General features: G+C 36.8%; 2 protein-coding genes across 2 annotated transcripts; both read right to left on the reverse strand.

Annotated features, from left to right (window-relative positions):
* Positions 1–4,532: 4,532 nt before the first annotated feature.
* LOC112609985 (olfactory receptor 6F1) lies at positions 4,533–5,517 on the reverse strand. Its single transcript, XM_025363213.1, has one exon. The coding sequence runs from the start codon at positions 5,473–5,475 to the stop codon at positions 4,549–4,551; it is 927 nt and encodes a 308-aa protein (XP_025218998.1). The 5' UTR covers positions 5,476–5,517; the 3' UTR covers positions 4,533–4,548.
* A 10,232-nt stretch (positions 5,518–15,749) lies between these two features.
* Positions 15,750–22,956, reverse strand: LOC112609974 (olfactory receptor 14A2). The gene is made up of 2 exons (XM_025363202.1): positions 22,915–22,956; positions 15,750–16,918 (listed from the first exon to the last, which is right to left on the reverse strand). The coding sequence occupies exon 2, from the start codon at positions 16,897–16,899 to the stop codon at positions 15,955–15,957; it is 945 nt and encodes a 314-aa protein (XP_025218987.1). The 5' UTR covers positions 16,900–16,918; positions 22,915–22,956; the 3' UTR covers positions 15,750–15,954.
* Between the last annotated feature and the right edge of the window lie 714 nt (positions 22,957–23,670).

The following is a 23,670-nucleotide window of genomic DNA, read 5'->3' on the forward strand; positions in this document are numbered from 1 at the left end:
GTAACCTCCATCCCTGCCACCATGGCCACTTTGTTCATGGGCCAATTGGGCGATGACAGAGGTGGCTGGGGAAAGAGGCTGAGTGGCATCCACAGAATGGGTCATCCTGTCCACTTTATTATTAAAATCTTCCTCTGCTGAAGTTAACCATTGCTGAGAACTTACATGGGGTACAAATATCTTCACAGTTTTTGTCCACTCAGAGTGGTCCACCGATATACCTCCTCCCCAAATTTCTTTGTCACCAATTTTCCAATCATGCTTCTTCCAAGTCCCTGATCATCCAGCCACCATTGGCTACAGCCCATGAATCAGTACATAATCACACATCTGGCCATTTCTCCGTCCATGCAAGGTGCACAACCAGGTACACTGCTCAAATTTCTGCCCACTGGGAAGATTTCCTTTCACCACTGTCCTTCAGGGATGTCCTACAAAGGAGCTGTAGTGCTGCAGCTGTCCCCTTTCTGGTTGTCCCTGCATATTGTGCAGAACCGTCTGTAAACCAGGACCTAGTCTTCTCTTCCTCTGTCAACTGATCATAGGGAACTCCCCATGAGGCCATTGGTGCAGGCTTAGGGGAGAGAAGGCAGGTGACAGGAGTGGAGACTATGGGCATTTGAGCCATTTCCTCATGTAACTTACTTGTGCCTTCAGGATCTGCTGGAGCCTGATCATGTATATACTACTTCCATTTGATGATGGAATGCTGCTGTGCACAACCCACTTTATGGCTGGATGGGTCAGAAAGCACCCAGTTCATGATAGGCAGTTCAGGTCACATGTTGACTTGATGACCCATAGTCAAATCTTCAGTTTCCACCAAAACCCAGTAACAGGCCAAGAGCTGTCTCTCAAAAGGAGAGTAGTTATCTGCAGAAGATGGCAGGATCTTGCCCCAAAATCCTAGAGGCCTCCACTGTGATTCACCTATGGGGGCCTGGCCAAAGGCTCCAAACAGCATCCCTGTCTGCCATGGACACCTCAAGCACCATTGGATCTGCTGGGTCATATGGCCCACGTGGCAGAGCAGCTGGCACAGCAGCCTGGACCTGTTGCAGAGCTTCTCCTGTTCTGGATGCCACTCAAAACTGGCAGCCTTTCAGGACACTTGATAAATGGGCCACAGTAACCACCCAAATGAAGAATGTGTTGCCTCCAAAGTCCAAATAGGCTCACTAGGCATTGTGCCCCTTTCTTGGTTGTAGGAAGGGCCAAATGCAGCAACTTATCCTTCACCTTAGAAGGAATGTCTCAGTAGGCCCCACACCACTAGACCCCTAGAAATTTTACTGAGGTAGAAGATCCCTGAATTTTAGTCAGATTTATTTCCATCCCATCCTTTGGCATGCAAATGTCTCACCAATAAGTCCAATGCGTTTGCTACTTCTTGCTCTTTGGATTCAATCAGCGTAATGTTATCAGTGTAACTGACCAGTGTGATATCTTATGGAAGTGAAAAGCGATCAAGGTCTCTCTGGATAAGATTATGACACAAAGCTGGAGAGTTGATACACCCCTGAGGTAGGACAGTAAAGGTATATTGCTGGCCTTGCCAGCTGAAGGTAAATTTCTTCTGGTGGGCCTTATAGACAGGAAGGGAGAAAAACGCATTTGCCAAGTCAATGGCTGCACACCAGGCACCAGGAGATGTGTTAATTTGCTCAAGCAATAAAATTACATCTGGTACAGCAGCTGCAATTGGAGTCACCACTTGGTTAAACTTACAATAATCCATTGTCATTCTTCAGGATCCAAATGGGAGGGTTGAATGGGGATGTGGTGGGAATCACCACTCCTGCATCTTTCAGGTTCTTGATAGCGGCACTAATCTCTACAGTCTCTCAAGGGATGCAATATTGTTTTTGAATTACTATTTTTCTAGGTAGAGGCAGCTCTAATTGCTTTCGTTTGGCCTTTTTCACCATAATAGCCCTCACCCTACCAGTCAGGAAGCCAATGTGAGGGTTCTGACAGCTGCTAAGTATGTCTCTGCCAATTATGCATTCTGGCACTAGGGAAATGACCACAGGATGAGTCTGGGGACCCACTGGACCCACTGTAAGTCAGACTGAGCTAAAATTCCATTAATTACTTGACCTCCCTAAGCCCCTACTTTAACTGGAGGACCACAGTGATATTTTGGATCCCCTGGAATCAATGTCAGCTCAGAGCCAGTGTCCAGTAGTCCCCACAATGTGTGATCATTTCCCTTTCCCCAGTGTACAGTTACCCTGCTAAAAGGCCAGAGGTCTCCTTGGGGAAGGATGGGAGAAAGATTCACTGCGTAAATTGTCGGTAATGTAGTGGGGTCCCTCCTCAAGGGGACCCAGCCTCCCCTTCAAGGTAACTACACCCACTTTGCGTTTTACAGTTGAGTGCTGCTGCTTGGCCCCTGACTCCTTGAGATCCAATTATTTTCATTGTATTTAAATTTTGTAGTTGAGTGACTGCAGTTCCCACAGTTAGATCTGACATAAAGAGAAGAGCAGTTACAGAGTTACTCAAAGATGCAGGTGCTGTCCTCACAAATCTAATTCGCAAGGCATTGGTCAAATGTATATCTTTTGGGCCCTCCCAGCTGGGATGAGTAGGTCTAAAGTGACTAATCTACCCTGCCATCCCCATCTCCCTAAGCCTTTGGATCTGTTCCTCTACATTAAACCAAGGGAGGTCAGGCATTTCCAGCTCCCAGTGGTCCATCTTTTGACCCACATTTCAGCTAAACAAACAAACTATTGGAACCTTTTTTAGCTCTCTGATCTGCAACATTAAAAACAGAGTCCCTACTTAGTGGGCGCAAATCAATAAATTCGGCCTGATCCAACTTTATGTTCCTTCCACCATTATCCTATACCCTTAATATCCATTCCCATGCCTGTTCTTCAAATTTCTGTTTATATAAATTAGAACTCAAACAGTTCTTTCTGAGTGTGGCACACCTCCTCATGGATCACACTCTCAACTTCACCTCTAGGGGACCACTGCGACTTTAGTGTAGTCACAGGTCTGGAAATAAACAGAAGCATTGGGGGTGGCTCCTGAGGAGAACCAACATTATCTTGCCTGCACCTGCCTCAGGGGAGCCCATCACTGTTGCCTCAGTCTGACGTTCAATGGCAGGAAGCATCCAGCACAGGAGAAAGATGTAGGCTGGGGGTCTAGGCCAATCTCTCCTTTTCACGTTTTTCTGCCTGCTTTATATTCCCTGGCAGGTGATTAGATTGTGCCCACCAGATTAAGGGTGGGTCTGCCTTTCCCAGCCCACTGACTCAAATGTTGATCTCTTTTGGCAACACCCTCACAGACACACCCAGGATCAGTACTTTGTGTCCTTCAATCCAATCAAGTTGACGCTCAGTATTAACCATCACAAGTACCTTAAGAGGTAGGCTTTCAACATAGATACAACTTCTGAAGTTAATATGCATCATTCTCACAATGAGACATCTTTCCCTATTTTATTCAAACATATAGCTTTCTTGTTCTATTTTGTACCACTTTACTTTTGAAACCAGAAGGGGTTTCAAATAATACAAGCAAGGTCTGAAGAGTAGCTTCTATTCAGCCCCTTAGACATTTCCTTGAGAAGCAGACTACTTTGTACACATGTGAGCCAATATGAATAAGACAAACAGAATATCCCTGCAGCCTCTGTTACCCTGCTGGAGCCCCATTTTCCACAGCCATACGATAATGAGGAAAGGGAGGAGAAGGCACCTATCATGTGTTGATGGTTGGAAGGAAAGTATTTTGCTTTCTGTGGAATGCGGTACTTTGGAGGAAAATCAAATAGTTATTATAATTATTGTTTCCTATGGTTATGTCTTCCCTGAAACCACTGGATATTCTATACTTGCTGACTTGCCAACAGAATCTTTAGTATTTTTTCCTTTTCTATGATCAATATTGTTATGCAAGAAACTTCTATTGCTTTGTTCAAACTCTCCTGCAATCCCGTTTATCTACTTTTCATTATCCACTTTTTGGATTGCTTTGTTCACTATCCTTCTGAAACAAATGTGGCACCTTGTAATAATCAAGTTCTAATTCCATATCTGTCTATTTTATTATACCTTACTGAAAAATACTATGCTACAATAACTGCACACACTCTAGTTTCAGCTACATGTTTTAATTCATTTAACCTTTGCATATTTCTCTTCCCTCATGTTTCATAAATATAGTTCTCAATATTTTATACTAAGACAATTTTGATAATCTTTAAAAAGAAACAAGAATTCAGAGTTGATATACCAAAGCATCATTTTTATTGCAGATGTCTCTAATTTATGAACCAAAGTCAAGAGCAAATCTAATTCAATGTACAATTATTTTTTGCTTAAAAAGTCCACTTTGCTTATGTCAAAAACTCCCATTTTTATCATACATGATAATGTACAGAAAATATAGTATTACTTGCTTTGTTTGTTTGTTTTTTCTGTCTGCATACCAAGAAAAATTTGCCCTGTTCCTCCACATTCTTACTTGAAACCTCTGTATTGATGCAGAGACCAGTTACAGGACATCTGTTGTGGAAGAGGAGATTTATTTTCCCTTCCATTTCTTCAGCAGAGTTTCTCTTACTTCCTTATTACGAAGTGTATAGATGAAGGGGTTTAAAACTGGAGTCACCACGGTGTTCAGGACGTGGACAGCTTTGGTCAGATCCAAGGCATCTTTGATAGAGGTGCGGACGTGAAGGAAAATCGTGGACCCATACCAAATGAGCACCACAGTGAGATGCGAGGAGCACGTGGAAAAGGCTTTGCTCCGGCCACTGGCAGAGGGGATCCTGAGGATGGTGCTGATGATGTAGATGTAGGAGATAAGAGTGATGAGGAATGAACTCAGGATGACCACAAAAGCAATCACAAAGGCCACAAGCTCTACTGCCTGTGTGCTGGTGCAGGCCAAGGCAATCCAGGGTGCAATGTCACAGAAGAAGTGGTTGATGGCACGGGGGCCACAGAAGGACAGGCCACTGATGAGGGCTGTGGGCACTGCAATGGCCATGAAACCACAGATCCAGGAGCCCAGGGCCAGCTGCGCTGAGAGCAGGCTACTCATGATGGTTCCGTAGTGTAGAGGATAGCAGATGGCGAGATAGCGGTCATAAGCCATGGCTGCCAGGAGGAAGTACTCTGTGCAGCCTAATGAGAAAACAAAGTACATCTGCAAAAGACAGCTTGTAAATGATATGGTCTGACTTCTCCCCAGTAGGATGGCCAGTGCTTTGGGGACTGCAGCTGTGGTATACAAAATCTCCAGGAAGGAGAGGTTGCTCAGAAAGAAGTACATGGGGGTATGCAACTGATGGGAGGTCCTCACCAACATCAAGATAGCCACATTACCACTAACTGTGAGGATGTACATCACCAGAAAAAGCATGAAGAGAGAGATCTGAAGAGTTTGAGAACCAGGAAAGCCCAGTAAGAGAAAATCCTGGGGCAGAGTTTTGTTGCCTGTGTCCATTGTGATACTTAAACCAAAAAACAGAGTCCCCGCATCGAACCCTTTAACCCAATCACACAGTCCTAGAAAGAGAAAAAGAACTGGATTCATGAAAGAGCTCCAATAATTAAATGCAATTATTGGAGATATGATGTAACTTTCGTTGAATGTCTGCTCTGTGTTTGGAGGCATAGTTACTGTCAGTTATTTTAATGAAACAGTGAGATATGTATTATTATAACCAATTATCAGTTTAGAAAACAAATGTGCAAAGAATGTCAGCAATTCTGGAAAGACTGCACTAATAGCTACATTTCAGCTCTAAGATTCAACTCCAGTCTTTCTGCCTTCATTCCACTCTGAGCCACGTTCCAGCTCAGTCCCAGATTACATCTAAACCCACAAAGGGCTGACTGAATTTACTACTTTTTAACTAGACTCGGCACGGCCCCTGGATGAAATGTGTAATTTTGTCTTTGTTTAGAAATTGGCCCACTAAACCTAAGTTCTAGTCACATCCATATTTAACAGTTGTGGCTTCTAAATTGATCTAATTCATAAGATTCATCTTCAAAAATATGTTCAAAAGTTACCAAAGATAACTTTAAAATTAGTTTCAAAATGAGTTTTGTCTTCTCTTGATGATTTCATGTTTAAACATTATATGACAGATACTTCTCATCAAAAATGTATATTTCCATATTGAACAATATACTGAAGGTAACAATCTAGGAAATCCTGGTGCCCATTTGGAAGGGAGTACACTGAAAGCAGGTGAAGGGCAAAATATCACTGTGAAACCATTTTTTAAAAAATTCTCATAGTTTACTTCCAAGCACTGGTTTTGAGAATAGAGTCTATAAATTAGAGGGTGAATTGGGAAGCTATTACTCTCAAACGTGCAGGTGACCAAAACCTATGTTTAGGAGACAGAGTTTTGAAGAAAGACAGGGAAGACTTTGGCAGCTTCATTCTAGGAATTCCCTTATAAATAGGAATGCTCTCTCCATCCTCATGTATCATACCCTTGCATTCACCAATGCCAGATGTTGTTTCCTGCATAAACTCAAATTTATTGCATGTATCCAATGTCACTAAGTGCATTTAGACTATAAAATGGGTCTACAAAGTAAATGGGTACATACATTGGGTTTACCTCATTTTTGGCAGAAGGAGCTTCCAAGCAGTGCTTCTCAAGCTCTAATGGGCACATGAATCACCTAAGAGTATTGCCAAAATGCAAATTTTGATTAATGCACCCTTGATATAGGGCCTGTGGTTTTTCATTTCACATGTTTCCAAATGTCAATGACCAGGACCATGCACTGAGAAGCAAGGATCTAGCAACTTTCTCATTTTATAAAAAAGTTATAAATCTGAAGATTTGCTTGATTGGGTAATGAAGAAGTTCAGAGTAAGCCACCGTAAAATGTGCTCCTCTGGCATTGGATTGTTTTGAGCTTAAGAAAATTGTGAAAAACAAAAAATAGAGAGACACAAGAAAAACTCTCTGGCTGCCCCCTTTCTACCAGGAAGGATTGGATGATTTTTAATCACCAAAGACAACTCTGGGGTCTTATCGTCCTAGAGAAGGCCACAGAGGAATCTACTCAACAGCCCTTGCTTAAATAGCCCTTATATTCCATTAATCTCCCCATATATCTACCTTCCACAGTTTGTACCCCTGAGAACCCCCTTCTTTTGTCTTGTCACTTCTTTACAAATTTATTGTATTTTTGTTAAAATACTACATAAGCTCAGGTTCTAACCAATTCTTTGAGTTACTCATCCCTGAGTTCTCCCATGTGTATGTGCAATGCACTTGTCAATAAACTTCTTTTTTGTTGTTGCTTATATGTCTTTGGTCAGTCTAAATTGCAGGATTCCACCCACTGAACCTAAGATGGGAAGAAGGAAAATATTTTTTTCCTCCTCTACTCTAGTAAAGGAGCCTAGATTATGAATTCATTACCCTAATACAGAAAAAAATGCCCTAGATACTGATGGGTGACATAGAACAAGAATCACAAAGAAAAGATGTTCTTTAACAATAAATATTAAATAATAGATTTGCAAATTTCTTAAAGCTAATATATTCCAACATATGTATCATTCATGTTATGTAATAACTATTTTTGAATTCAAGTGCCAATGTCAATTGTTAATGCCTTTTGGTATAATCTGCTTTTTTTTCTTTAAAGGTCATCAGGGAGCATTGTTAAAAACAGCAAAAAGTAGTTAACGTAGTGAATGGTGAATTGCCAGTCACTAGACTGTTAGCTAACATGATCTTTGTAAATCCTATTAGCTTGCTTTTATCCTACTTGTTTTGCAAATGAGAAAACTGAAACACAAAGAAGCTGAAGAAGTTATTCAAAGTGGAGTCATGACTATCAATTCAAGATGTCTGATTTTGGAGCCAAAGCACTTCGAACTTGAGACTTTCAGATATTTTTTATAGGTTCCCACAGCATCTGATTGGCAGATTTCAAAAATATTTTAATTCATGTTCAAATAGAAATCTCTGGGCAAAGCTATTTTGAAAAGCTAGTATGAAATAATTCTATCAACTCTTAACTTTTATGAGTAATGTGAATAAGGCAATTATAATTATCTATATTCAAAATTCAAAAATCATTTTGATAACTAAAAATTAGAAAACAAATATCCAGAACCATATTATGAAATGACATTTTCATATTTTACTTTTAATTATGCTGCTGAATTTGTCAGATACCATGACCTAATGTTTACTTGAAGCACATGATGATTAATCCCAATTTAAAAACCTGTATATACTGCTCCAGACTTGAGTGTTTCTAGTTTTACTTCTAAGAGAGCCTAAATGGAAATCTGTGGATGTGACTTAACAAGAGCTTAAAATAAAAATCAGAGAAAAATGTAGTTTGATTTATTAGGTTCAAGTAAATTACCTTTTAATTTTTCAGATTAACAGATTAATCTTTCTTATATAAGTAGACTGACTTTTTAATAATTTTTTTGTTTGAGTATAAGTAATTTTAATTTCTTGCATCTGAAAAGTAATTTTAAATACATAATATAACAATTATTTTTTCATAGAAATATGCAATATCTTATTAAAAAACACCTACATTAAAATTGTTGCTTAATCTCAGGAGGTTTTCAGTATTGATTGAATACTATGATGGATCAATCATACACCACAATTTTGTGATTACAAATTTACCCATCTGGCAGACGTGGTGACTGACACCTCTACTCCTACCACTTTGGGAGGCCAGGGCCGGGGGATCACTTGAGGACAGGAATTTGAGACCAGCCTGGGTGACATGGTGAAACCCCATCTCTACTAAAAATACAAAAATTAGCCAGATGTGGTGGTGCATGCCTGTAGTCCCAGCTACTCGAAAGCCTGAGGCAGGGCAATTACCTGAACCCAGGAGGCGGAGGTTGCTGTGAGCCAGGATCGTGCCACTGCACTCCAGCCTGGGTAACAGAGTGAGACCCTAAAAATACAAAAATTAGCCAGGTGTGGTGGTGCAGGCCTGTAGTTCCAGCTACTCAGGAGCCTGAGGCAGGAGAATCACCTGAACCCCGGAGGCGGAGGTTGTGGTGAGCCAGGATCACGCCACAGCACTCCAGCCTGGGCGACAGAGTGAGACCCTGTATCAAAAAAAAAAATAAAAATAAAAAATTACCAATTGATGAAACACTGGACAGAACATGTCAAATGCATAATCACCCTTTTCACTTACCCAGTTGCAATTCTTTCTGCCATAAACTCCAAAAGCTTTGTCTCTTGACCTTACTTTTACTCATTTTTTTATTCCATGATTTTCTTTATTTAAAAATATTTTGATTGCAATCATTCCCTCTATGTCTCTGTTTTTCTTTGATTATCTTGCTATTTAATAGTGTGCTTCCTTCTCTTGATGTCCATTACTCCTGTATTAACTCAAACTTTCATAATCTTTGAAACTTGAGCTCAGTCTTTTTCTGTTTCCCTTTGTTCTTATACTCTGATCCCATTCTATCCTAGTTTGGTGTTTTATATTTTCTCTACCAACCTAGTTTGGTGTTTTATATTTTCTCTACCTCTCTTCATCATAATTGGCTCGACTCTGGAAATCACTTGTTTTTTTAAGTAATTGCTTATGTACGGATGAATCTTCCGGGAGATGAAGTGTCTCTCAGGTATCTAGGGCTAGTTCAAAAAGACATGATGACCTCGTACTAAATCTTTCCAAATGGATGACTTCAGAACGTTTTCAGTTATTTGATTTAAACAACTAAATTGTAAAGTTACTGGAACAGGAAAAGGATATCTCTTTGGGCTTTACATACGCTAATCTAAGTATTTTGTCTTGTGGAGAGTTTTTAGCAAATACAGCTGCTTAATAAGTTCAACAAAGTTGTGAAAAACTCTTTAAAACAAATCAAACAGAATAAAACTGGACAAATGACCTTAACTAAAATATAATTAAGTAATATGAAGCATGATATAATTAGAAATTTAAAATTATCTCTGAATTTAAAAAAAAGTCTGCCTGGCTGTTGATCAGACTAAAACAGCAAGGGAAGAAAAAGTCAGTTATAAATATATCAGAAAACAATTTTACCCAAGGACATGTTGCAGTTGTAAATTGTCATAATGACTCCCTTCTTTGAGTGATAACTGTTTTCTCACTGAGTGAGAAAATTTCTTATTTAAAATCTTTGATATCAGAAATTTGTTGTTTTCAATCATATGGATAAGAATAAAATATGACACCCTTTCTGGGAGTACCTAATTCATGCTGACAGAGACATACAACCTCACATTCTATTCCAGAAGCAGAGCCTCAGAGAAAAAGTTCTGAAAACAAAATTTCTCATACATCTTAATTTTGTAGTTTCCAAGGAAAAAGAACAATTGGGTCCAGATCTGATCTTCATAAGGAGCTTTCTTTGCTTTCCACCTATAAAATCACTTCTTTTAAATTTCACCTCAACTTCACCCTTCCCCAAATTTAAAATAATTGTCTTTTACATTGTTTAATGAGACGTCTGCCCTGTGATTCTTGTGGTTTGCAGCCTCCTTTACGTCCATGGGTCAAAAAACCTGACTGCTGGACAATAAGGATGCCTCTAGAAGACTTAGGATGACTGAGCTCAGGTAAAATTAGAAGAGTGAAAACACATGCCATGATCCTTCTACAGAAATATTTCCTGAATTCTAGAAAATTCACTTGCAAACTTATAATTGTTCTACACAATTAAATTTTAGTTAAAGGTATATTACCATCTATGTGCTTGTAGGGTAGGGAAAATGGCTTTCCCTCACCCTTCTAGGTTCTTTGACAGGGCTACAAATTAAATTGCCACAAGACAGACTAATAGGAGAAAAATTATATTTAATAATGTTCATATACACAGGAGTCCCACAAAATATGGGATTCAAAGAAGGGCCACATGATTGAGGCTTATATAACATCCTTAGCTATAGATAAGATTGGGAGTAGGGATCTCTGGAGCATAGCGTTGACAGGTTATGGGAGTGTGAGGGGGAAAAATGTATTGTGCATACACATTGTCTTGTTATGCAGATAAAAAGTATATCAGATAATGAAAGTTGCCCTAGAGCAGCCTTCTTCCTGATACAGATACTTTTACTATTGTAGGTTTTCTCTATAGATGTACTTTTTTAAAAAAATTAAAAAGTAGCTGTGTCTGCAGTTTCTCAAAGTAACCTGCTGGAAATTTGCCCAAGAAGTGTACTTTGAGCTGACATATTCTGATCTCCTACAGTCATATTTTGGAGTTGTATCCTAAGCCCCAACATGTTGATAAGCATTTTTTTTAATTACTGAGAAATAAATTGCTGTGCAAAACAGTTTAAGAGAGAGAAAAGAAATAATATAATTTCTCTCCTTTGCTGTTTATATTTAATATTTTTAGTTTGTTTGTTCATGTGAAACAATCTGAAAATACATTCTACAGTAACACCAGTAATGCTTATGTTTGGGCTCAGAAAATGGTACCTCAAAGTATGACACTTTGGCATGCTGAGTACTTTGGAAAAACTGGATCGCTACATACAGAAGAGTGAAACTGGACCCTGTCTCACACAATATGCAACAATCAATGCAAAATGAATTAAAGTTCCATGACTTTGGTCCGGGCAATGATTTTCTTGGATAGGACCCGCAAAACACTGGCAACAAAAGCATTAGACAAATGGGATTGCATCAGACTAAAAGGCTTCTGCATAGCCAAGGAAATAGTTAATGAGAGACAAACCGAATTAGGAGAAAACTTTTGCAAACCATATGTCTGATACAGAGTTAATATCTGAAATTTATATGACACTAAACTCAATAGCAAGAAAACAAATAATCTAATTTAAAAATGGGCAAAGGACCTGAACAGTTATTTCTTAAAAGAAGGCATATGGTCAACAAATATATGAAAAAGTGCACAGCATCCCTAACGATTAGGGAAATGCAAATTAAAACCACAATGAGACATCACCTCCCACCTGTTAAAGTGGCTATAATAAAAAAGATCAAAGTTAAGTGTCAGTGAGGATGTGAACTTTGGCATATTTAGGTTTGTAATTCATCTGAATTTTATTTTTTGTGTGTGAAGTGTAAGGTGGATTTTAAAAATATTTAATTCTATTTTTTTCTACATCATTTTCCTTTCTAGTCCTTCCTTTTCCAGTAATGTATGATTTATCCTCTGTCGTATTCTGGTCACCATTCATGAATGGATTGAGTTTTCTTCCTTTGGTCCATTCTCTATCTCTAAACAACCATAATCTTTCAATTACTATGATATTATAGACATGTTTATATCTGAAAAGCCATTATCTACTTCTTACTTTTCATCTTAAAAATTATTTTAATTTTCATGGCTGTTCAATTGTATATATGAATTTTTTAAAAACTTAAGTTCCATTTTGAACTGCTTTAAGACTTCAGATGAAAAGTTTATTGGTTACTTATGGAGAATCAACACCTTTATTGAGTCTTCTTATCCCTGTACACAGTATGTAATCCAATTACTTTCATTTTGTTCATACTCTTAGGTAACTTAAAAAATTATATTCTCTAAAAGTTATTTTTCCCCATTGATGAGAGTTAATCTCAGATACCAAATACTTTTCAATGTTCTTGTGAATATGTAATCCATCTTTAGTTTCTTTTACTCTAGGACTCTCCTTGGTCATTTCACCCCCAAATTTGACTTTTTGAGCCGTCTCATCAGTCTCTTATAGGATGTCTCATATTATTAGTTTGTTCAGTTGTTTCTCATGGTATTATTAAATTTGTATCTTCTGTTTTTTTGAAAACTGGAAGTTAATTCTGAGGCTTGATTAAATTCCAGGTTAAATATTTTTAAGAGAATATTTCAAGGATGATGTAGTCTACATATTGCAACATATCAGGATGCACATATGTTATTTTATTATTATTGATACCAATTTTGATCAATTAGATTATGGAGGCTACCATCCATTCTCTTTATTGTAAATATAGATAGTTTGAGGTTGAAATCTTGTCATTATGAAGATATCTCATTTTCTTACAACTCTTTTTCTAGTGGTTTTATCATCCATGACTGATTCTTGCCTGAATCAATTCCAATATAGACGATTAATGTTATGAATTTTTAAATTCTATTATTTCTTAAATATTTACTAGCTGCCAATCTTCTAAAAATGTTTTTTAAATCAATTTTTCCCTGGTAATTAAAACATATTATAGAAAAATAGGGCACTGATATAATTTGGACAGCTGTCATTAAGATGGCTAACTAGAGATGCCTAGCACTTACCTACTCCACAAAGAAGGACTGAAATAGCAAGTAAATAGCCAAATGTTGACGGCACTATCTAGGAGAGAATGCTGGTATCCAGCAGGGAAGCAAAAGGAATCCTAGGAGATATAGAAACTCAAGATGGCAGCATGGAGAAGGAAGTAAGGCAGCCAGCTGGGTGGGCTAGGAGCCAGAAAGTACTTCCCTTCTCATGTGGAAAAAAGGTAAATGAGAGATCCATGTAAGTACACATGTAGGCACCTGCACACACTGTCCAGAGGCTGAAGAGTGGTGTGTCCAGCCTACGGGAACCCACACACCCCACCCAGGAGCCTGAGGGCCAGCCTGCCCAGCCTGCTACTTCTATAGCCAGCATCCTTGTTCCACACTCAGAGGTCCAAAGACTGGCCTACTGAGGGTTCACTGCCATTACTGCTAGCACTTGCACACACCACCAAAAGGCCTAAGCACCAGTCAGCCTTGTGTCCCCATCTTCAGCAAAGGCTAGTCAAAGCATCTGCAAACAACTGCAACCTAAGCCACTAAGGAACTCACAGAAACTACTGACATTGATGACAGCAAAAGAAATCATACAGTGGCTACAGTCTGGTGCATATCCAGAATCAAAGCCAAAGCAACCTGCCCAACCAAAATTGAAGACACATATATAATAATAAAAAGTATTTCCTTACAGAAGATACTCCATAAACCTGGAAGAAATGACTGTTAAATGAGATGCACAGATATCAACACAGGGATGAAAGAAACACAAAACAACAAGGAAACATGACACCTACAAAGGAAGCCAATAATTCTCCAGTAAAAGACCCCAAAGAAAAGGCATATAAAATGCCTGAAAAAGAATTCAAACTAATTCTCTGAAAGAACCCGAATGAGATACAAAAGAACACAGGTAAACAATACAAAGAACTAAGAAAAAAAAAATCATGATCTGAATCAGAAATTCAACAAGAAATAGATACCATAAAAAGAACAAATAGAAATCCTGGAACTAAAGAATTTAATGAATGGAATAAAAATGTAATTGAGAGCTTCAACAAAATACTAGATTAAGTAGAAGAAAAAAATTTTGAACTTGAAGACAACTCTATTGAAATAATTCAGGCAGACAAAGAAAAACACAAATACTCCAATTTGATTATTATACATTATATGCCTGAATCAATATATCCTACGTACCCTATAAATATATACAATTATTGTGTATCAATAAAACTAATAAAGTATAAGAAAAAGAGGACTATAATTATAAAATATCAGATGCTACTAAAAAACAAAAGGGAGGACACTGAAAAATCTCAACGGATTTTCCACAATGTATGTAATTTCTTAAATATTTAAACCAAAAACATTTCACCAATATAATTTAACTGAGGGTAGGGTAACAGTCTTTTCTCTTTTACAACTCTGCCCACTCAACTCTGACAATAGGTAGATATACACGTCAAAGTAATCTATTTATATTTAGCATATATTTTTTCTTTAAAGGGAAAGAACAAATAATTGTGTGATTTTCCCTCTGGTAGAACTTAAAGGAAATTTTATGTGTAAGATATATCATGAAAGTTTAATTTAACCTTATTTATATTCTTAGCATCTTATTCTGGTATGGTAAAAATCAACATAGCTGTCAGAGGATATTTGGGACATGATTAAATAAGATAACATGTGACTCAGAATTAATACCTGGCCATCTAGTTAATTCAAGGGACAATAAAACATTAGTAACATGATTGAAAAAAGAGGACAATATGATTGAGAACAATCTTAGGAACATTTGTACTTTTTCTTAGATAAATAAGAACATAGCAAAGTCAATATAAAATTCAGAAAGTTATTCTAGTAAGACACAGATTCTCTAGGGAGGGTTATATAGAAGGTAAAGAAAAAGATTTCACATTGTAGACACTAGTGGTTAAACCAAAGGAAGTGTATCACAACTGAATGACTTGTGCAATCATTTTAACACATTTCCAAGCTTCTGTTCAGAATCAGATTTAAAATATTATTCTTTATACAGGGAGAGGTAAAGGCCTTTCTGAATTATAGACATGTAGACACATAGAAACACACAGTTCTTAGACCTTGGGAACTCTGCCTGGTCTCTTTCTGGAAATACAATTTACTGGGTGACCACCATTTGCCTAGGAGACCTTGGCTCAGACATGTCTTTTCACCTCTGCTTTAGGTGTCCTGAGGACTGTTTACATATCTGGGCATACCTCTAAAATGGCCTTAGCTTCCTGTGTTATTTTTGCCTAGTATTGTTCTTGCTCAACACTAGCTAGATTCTGTGAATTTCATCTGGGTAGTGCAAATGCATTATACTGTACTCATCGAATCACCTCAGCATTTTTAATTTGTTCTCAGTGAATAAAATAGAGAAAATAGGTTATTAAGAGACCAAAGATGAAAGCATCATGTTAAACAGAACCAATTCGTTCAGAAAGTTATAATACAAAGGCAGAAATGCTTTGTCATAGAAGAATACCAAATGATTACCCTAACACTATATGTTATCCTGATGTAATGCAATTAAGTGACCTTAGAAATAATCAGTTAGGCTCTTGAGTATTTATTTCTTCAGGGAAAAAATAATGTATGTTGCTTTCTTTTCTTAGGTCTTTCCAAAGTTAAAAATAAGGAAAGTTTCTCGTGACCTGTAAGGTACTGTATCATTGACAGAACTTGAAAGTGTTAAATGAAGTAAGCCTCCTGGCCATACGTGTTTTGCAACAACCTTATCAGAGCACGTTTCATGTCATCGTTCCGCAGGCTGTAGATTACAGGGTTAAATACTGGAGGCATCACAATGTAGATCACAGAGAGCAGCCTGTCAATAACAGATGGTGAATTCGAAGGTGGCTTAAGATAAACAAAATAAGCAGTTATGATAAAAACAGTGAAAACAATGAGATGGGGGAAGCATGTGGAAAAAGCTTTTGACTGACCTTTAGTGGTAGGGATCTTCAGTACAGTGGAGAAGATATAAATGTAAGAGATCACAATACAGATGAAACAAGAAATGCTTAAACACGCACCAACTCCAATACCTGCATAAATTACCATGAGTGTTTCAGAACAGGAAATCCTTAGTAATGAAGGAACATCACAGAAAAACTGTGGGATCACACTGGAGCCACAGAAAGGCATGGAAAATGTGCCAGCTGTGTACACAGTATCAAAGAGCCCTCCAACGGCCCAGGAAACACTTGCCATTAACACACAGATGCCAGTATTCATGACTACCTCGTAGTGCAGGGGACAGCAGATGGCTACATAGCGGTCATAGGACATGGCAGTGAGGAGAAATACCTCACCTGCTGAGAAGGAAGTCATTAAAAGTAGCTGGAAGGCACATCCTAGAATGGAAATGGAATTGTTGTGGGTTAGGTTGTTGACAATGAATTCTGGGATTGGAACAGACACCAGGAAGACATCCAAAAAGGATAAGTTCTTCAGGAAGAAGTACATGGGTGTTTGGAGCTTTATGTCTAGGGTAGTGAGAGTAATGATGAGAAGGTTACTCATTAGGGCTGCCAGGTAAATCAGTAGGAAGAGCACACCGTATAAAATCTGCAGCTTCTGGACATTAGAAAACCCCGTAAGAAGAAATCCTGTCACCAAGGTGACATTGGCCATACTAGATTCTCTTCAGTGCCTGTCAAGGTGAGAAGATATGCAAAAAAAAAAGGAGAAAAAAATTAAAAAATTAATCTATAGAGACTAGCAAGAGTCATATTGATATACAAAAATATTCAGTGGAAAGAAGTCTACCTAAAATGGCTCTCCACTTACTTAAAACTTCATTGTTCATTTTTTAAGATAAACTCCATGAGTAATGTGCAAATTCCGTTAGACTGTCTAAGAGTTTTACCTAATCCTATAGCCTCCAACTTAATTTGTTACAAGACACATATAACTTGACTAAACACAGAAGCTTTTCCAACCCACTGAGAATTTGCATCAAATTATTATTGTGCCATGCTTCATGATGAATCCGTTGCTTTCAGAAAAGCAATGCAAAGGCCCATGTCTTTAGATTGTGTTAGTGTCCCTAATATCCTACACAGGTGCAAAATATCAATTATGTGATGTTACAAACATAAAGTCACACTTACAGATGTATTGAATAATCTCACATAGGTAAATAACTTTCTCTATTCTAATGATAGTAAGCAAGGAAAAATAAACTAGGATTTGTTGTTCAATGTTTGTATTATCTTGAGGTCATACAATTCTAACATAATGAATATCTCATTAGTGTAGAAATAAAAAATGAATTATTTAGCAAAATTTCATGTTCTTTGAATGTGCACATGTGTACTAAAGCCACATCATTATAAGGGTGGTTGATTTGTGTATAAAGGAATTTTAACAGGGCACCATGATAAAATGGCTTTCCCATCCTAACTGAATAATTTTTCTTGATCATGGTCGGTTTTCCATAATTTACTTTGTAAAGCTATCAAATATCTTCTTTCAGTGTTTAAAATATTTCCCTCAATTATTAGTTACTGATGTAGAGTTATTTATTCTTTATTGAAAAGATCAGAAAAATGTTCCATATATATCAGACATCAAACTAGATGGTAGAGATTTAAAAAAATATACAACTTTTTTTTTTTTTTCCTAGGAGCTTGCTGTTAATGGGAGGAGGCAGAAAAAGAACAAATAAATTAGTAAACAAGATAAACTCAGATTGGGGCAGGCATTACGAAAATATAAAGGTGTTATTTTAGAGATTAACCAGATGAAAGGGCTTTCTATGTGGGTGACCTGGGGGCTGACAACAAAATGAAGAGAAGAAATACAGGACAAAGATCTGTAGAGAAGATGCTTTAGGAAGAGAAGCTTAAAAAATAAAGTAAAGGTGATGGACATTTGGATCACATGTGGAGAAGCAGTATACAGTGAACCTGGAAAATGTGGTAGAGTGATTAAGTAATTCTGAAGACATTTATTAGCTTCAATGGTCAGTCTGGAGAAATACACAAGGAAGGACAAAAGGGAGGAAGAAGGATAAAGAAACTGGCCATTAAATTTAATTGTTTTTTGGTCTGCCCTAAATTTCCTTAATATCTACAAGATTTTTAAAATTTTACCAATAGAAATTTGAAATTAATACCGTATAATAATTCCAATTCTTCAACCACATGGACACAGGATTACTCATCAGATGTCCTTAAGGAGATAATTCCATCACATCTACACAATAGTAGAAATATTTCTCCCAGAATAAAAAATTTAATTTGTCAGTTGATTACCTGAAATGAAAACAAAACATCTAGCTTCCTTCATAAACTCCGTGTCAACATAGCACATGGTTCCATCTCTAGACTTTTGATAAAAGACTCGAAGAGCTCTGCAAAGCTGTGGGAGTTTCTTCACGTGGAAGGATGCATAGTACCACAAAGAGGAAGGCGACTTGCCTTTCTTTTATTTCAAATTTGACATAATTTGGAAACTTCTATAGTCAAAGGGACTGGAACAAATTATTTTTAAGGCACTTGGCTAATACTTTAGAATTCCCTGAAGAAAAATGTCTTAAATATTTTCTGAATCACCTTGTTAAGTGATTATCTCTTAAGACCATTAGCATTATAATCACGTGTTTTCTGTAGGGAGGAAACAACTGCAACGTAGGTCCAGAACACATTCTGAAATACACTGTTAAGGACATGACTCAGTCTTTTAGCAGAAAAATAATAAAGTACTCAAATATTCCCTTAATTCTACTTATCATAGAGTTATAGGCTATAGTACAGTGGTAACCAAACTATGTAATATACTGTATAATAATCATTTGAGCACTTCACTAAAAATGAAGACTCCTGAAACATACAACAAGCCAACATAACATAGTTGAAGATTTGCTTATAGCTCTGTTCCCCTTTAGACTAAGAGTTTATATTAAGCCTATGGTTAAGTTACTTAGAATGGTTTCTTTTTATTTTGTTTTGAACATGGTTATGTTTTTCATTTGAAGTATAGTTATTTCATTTGATTTGGTTTGCATTTAATTTTAAAGTTTTTTGTCCTTTACTTTTGTTGACAGCTTTTATATGTAAAAAATCAATCTGCTTCTCTGAAGTAAAAATACATACAAAAACCCCACAGAATACTATTCTCAATGAAATGTCATTCTCTATCCTTTCCACCCCGTTGCTTGAGATCTACAGAAAAGCAGTTTCAGGGTTTACTGGTTTACTGTCCGTATGTTTCAATTTTACAAAAAAGGATTTGCTCATGTTTTCTTGTTACTTATAGCACGCGAAGTATACTCCCTTACATTTGATTATTTAATGTAATAAATGCTGGCAAACATTAGATACAGTTTATGGAAACTGCCTTCATTATCATTATTTTTTCATGGTTGAAGAATACTCCAGTGTAAATAAAGGTAATAGTATATTCAACAATTACTATATGTTTTGGTATTTAGTTTTCAAAATTTTGTGGTTATAAACAAAGCTGCCAAATGGAAACCTTGTGAACATTTATTAAACTACAGGAGGTACATCTCCTGTATACAGGAATATATAGTATACAGGGAATCATATAAATGAGTCAAAGGTGGCTCCTGTAGATTGGCCCTCACGTAGTTTACTTCTTCGCAACAGGCTGTGACAGTTAGCTCAAACGCTGATGACACTGAACTCAAATCCTTACACATCAGTTGATTCAAACATAGCAGAAAAACCTCACATGTTTTAGTCATATATAACCTGCCTATTTCTACTCTGCATAACTGCACCCAACATCTGTTAGCCATAATTAAAATTAACCCTGGGGCTACAAAACACTTCAAACCACTGTTTGAAATTTATCTCTGTCATATAATTTTTGTTTTTTACTGTTTTATTTCCTCTTTCTTTTCCTCCGTTTCTTCTTTCCTGCTATTTTTCAGTGATTATTTGAATAATTTTTAAAATTTCTTTTAAAATTTTGTTTGTTTTCTAGCTGCTTTTTATTGTGTGTAGCTGCCCCAGGAATGAGAAAATATACATACTTAACTTTTTCTAACTCTACTTATAATTGATAATGCACTCTTTCTTGTAAAATAATATCTTTGGCATTTACTCATGTATTAGTCAGCGTTCTCCAGAGAAACAAAACCAACTGGATAAAAAATATATATATTTGGAAATGGGAGCTCTGATGTTGGAGGGCCAGGAGAAGGTTGCTATTCCAGCCCAAGGAGAGACTGTGAATTCACCTTTCCTCTGCCTTTTTGTTCTATTTGTGCTCTCATTGGATTGGATGATGCCTCTCCACATTGGTGAGGGTGAGTTTCTTTACTCAGTCTACTTATTCAAATGCTAATTTCTTCTGGAAACACCTTCATAGACACACTCAGAAATAGTGTTTTACCAGCTACCTGGGCACTCTTTAGCCCAATCGAATTGACACATAAAGTTAACTATCATGCCTCATATATGACCATGTCTGATACTATTAACTTTTTTTAGTATTTCAGTATATTTTTTGTATTATTTATTTCATTCTAAAGATCTTACTTCAGTATTTCTTACAGGCAGTTTTACTGTCAAAAAATTCCTTTTAGTCTTTTTTAATCTAGTGCTATCTTTATTTTTCCTTCATTCTCAATTTTATTTTTGCTGGACATAAAATTTTTGATTGATAGTTGCCCCTCCAAACCTTTCAACCTTTCAGTATGCTGAGGATGTTTTTCTATTCTCTTTGTGTAATCACCATTTCTAATGAGAAGTCATTCATTATTCACAGTATTTTTTCCCTTTATGTAATATATTACTCATTTTTTCTTGCTGCTTTAAAGATTGGTGCTTATACTTTGCTTTCAGTAGTTTTATTATTATTTATTTTTGTTTGTGTTCTGACTGGTGTTTTTTAGCACCTTGTATCTACAGATTTCTGTTTCCCTCAGATTTCAAAAAATGTCGGCTATTATATCTATAATTATTTTTTCTGGCATGTTCTTTTTTCTCCTTCCAATTCATCAGCTTACATAATTTATATGCTCTATCTTCAATTTCCTTACTCCCTCAGTAAAATTTTAATTTCAGAAATAGAAATTTTCAATTTTATAATTTCAATTTGGTCATTTAAAAAATGTTTCTATTTCTTTGTGGAGAAATCCCATTTGTATACTGAGATTTCACATGTATTGAAAACATTTTTTTTCTTAATTGAGACAAATGACCAATATAAGTATCTTTGTCTGTTTGCTTAAGCATCTGGTTCCTCTTGAGTTTGGCCTAGATTTATTTTCTTTTCACATCTTAATGGGTTTAATTTTTAGATTCCTCATATGATGGGTAGAATTTATCCTGAATATTATGAATGCTGAATTGTAGAGATTCTACATTTTATTTTATTTTTAAGCGAGTATTATTTCTACATATTAACAAGCCATTTCTTGATTGGTCTTGAACTACAATTTTTATTTCATTTGTAGTAGCTTCCATTTCATTCAGATCTTGGTATGGCTGAATATCTTTTGGGCTTTCTGTGCATGTGTGATTCAGGGGTAAGCCAGAGATGTGGGTAGAAAGGGTTTGACCTAACTTTTTTTTTTGTATTTTACTTTAAAGATCTCTTCACTCAGATTTACAGTCCCCAGGCTTCTCTTTTCTGGCGCCCCAATCCAGAAAAAAAAAGATCTATCTCTATCCATTTTGGCCAGCATCATAAGCTCACCACTGTTGTGTTGCTGTGAAAACTGCACAAATCCCAACACTGAAAACTGTGATGGAGGAAACTAAATGGTTAAGCGCCCTTATGACACTTCTCCAAGTGAACAGAAAACTTTGGCCACAGTCTGCCAGCACTTATTCAGGTGTTTTTTGTACTATGTTTAGGTTTCACATGTGCTTTCTGTTGGAGAAAAAGAGTGGTCTGAGGACCTCTTTCCTAGTCCTTCTTATTTGGAAGTAAAACCTCTCTTTTGGCAAAACCCAGCGTGGCCTTACCAAATGACCTAGTGATTTGGTCCCTTGGTACTTACCCAAGTGATTTGAAAAGTTATGCCCAAACAAATCCTGCATATAAATGCTTATAGAAGTTTTATTTATAATTACCAAAACTGAAAGAATCTAAGTAGTCCTTCAGTAAGTGAGTGGATAAAGTATACTTCAACAATACAGTAGAACGGTAATCAGCATAAAAAGTCATGAGATATCCACACAACAACATAGATGAATGCATTTTGCTAAGTGAAGAAGCAAGTCTGAAAGTCTGGCTTTCACACTCAGCCCGCCCTTCCCCCAGGCAGGATATGCTTGTAGTAGGGTCTTTTTGCCTGCAGTGGTCCTTTGATCTGGGAAGGCTCTGGGCATGCTATAGTTACTTTTTCCACCCTTTTGGCAATCCAGGAAGGATTCTTCCTTGGCTTTTTATTTGAGAACCTTAGTGGGGTTGCTAGATATAAAACCGATGAAAGTACGAGGTCACCCTGAGACTGCGGCCCTCAGGAGTTTCTTACTCTCACACCATCCTGAGAGCATTCGGAAATTCATCAAAACTTATGACCCTTCCAGTTTATTATTTCTGTGGCTTTCATTCCTACTTAGCAGATCTTAGCTGTGACTCTCTATATTCACCTGTCTCTCTAGATTTAAGGATTAGTTTCCATAATAATAGACTAAAGACAAAAAAATGAATAGATACAGTTACCTGATTATCAGAAAACAGATTTGAAAGATTTGAAGAAATTTGTGACAAAAATCCTCAGTAACCTGGTATTGAAGGTAACCTCTTAAACTGATGAAAGGCATCTGAAAAGAAACAAAAACCAAAGAAATGCATTGGACTATGGAACCATTCCTATTTTACAAACCTTCTGAACCTTAAGGAAAGACATTTCCTGTTTATCTGTTCAATCATGCTACCTGCTCATTCTACTCCCTCACTCCATGTCCTCTCTAGCCTTCCTCACTCTCCCTATATAACAAAAGCCCTTTCTGCCTGACCATTTAGACGACTACAGGTATCATATTTGGGGAAATTCTATTGCAATAGTCTTTTTGAATAAGTTGTCTGCTAACTCAAAACCAAGAAGAACAAAAACAAAAGCCAACAAAATGAACAAAAGACAAATCCCTGCAACTAGTATCATAGTTAATGCTGAAAGCCAGAATGCTTATTCTGTAGATCTGGATCAAAAAGGATTATTCTCTCAACACCTCTATTTAGCGCCAAGTAGTGAAAAAATGTGAGGGAAACAAAAAAAAAAGAAAATGAAGAAGTGCAACTTTTCCTCACAAAATAAATATCTACATAGAAATTTTGAGAAATCTACAAAACAGCCCCTAGAGCTACTACGTTAGTTAAGAAGGTTGCATGATAAAAATCAGTCTGTGACATGGTGTTAAAAAAAAAAAAACAAATGGAAATGGAAAGCAAAAGCGATACCATTTATATTATGTTACA

The sequence above is a fragment of the Theropithecus gelada genome, chromosome 1, assembly GCF_003255815.1.
Source record: "Theropithecus gelada isolate Dixy chromosome 1, Tgel_1.0, whole genome shotgun sequence".
Classification (NCBI taxonomy): domain Eukaryota; kingdom Metazoa; phylum Chordata; class Mammalia; order Primates; family Cercopithecidae; genus Theropithecus; species Theropithecus gelada.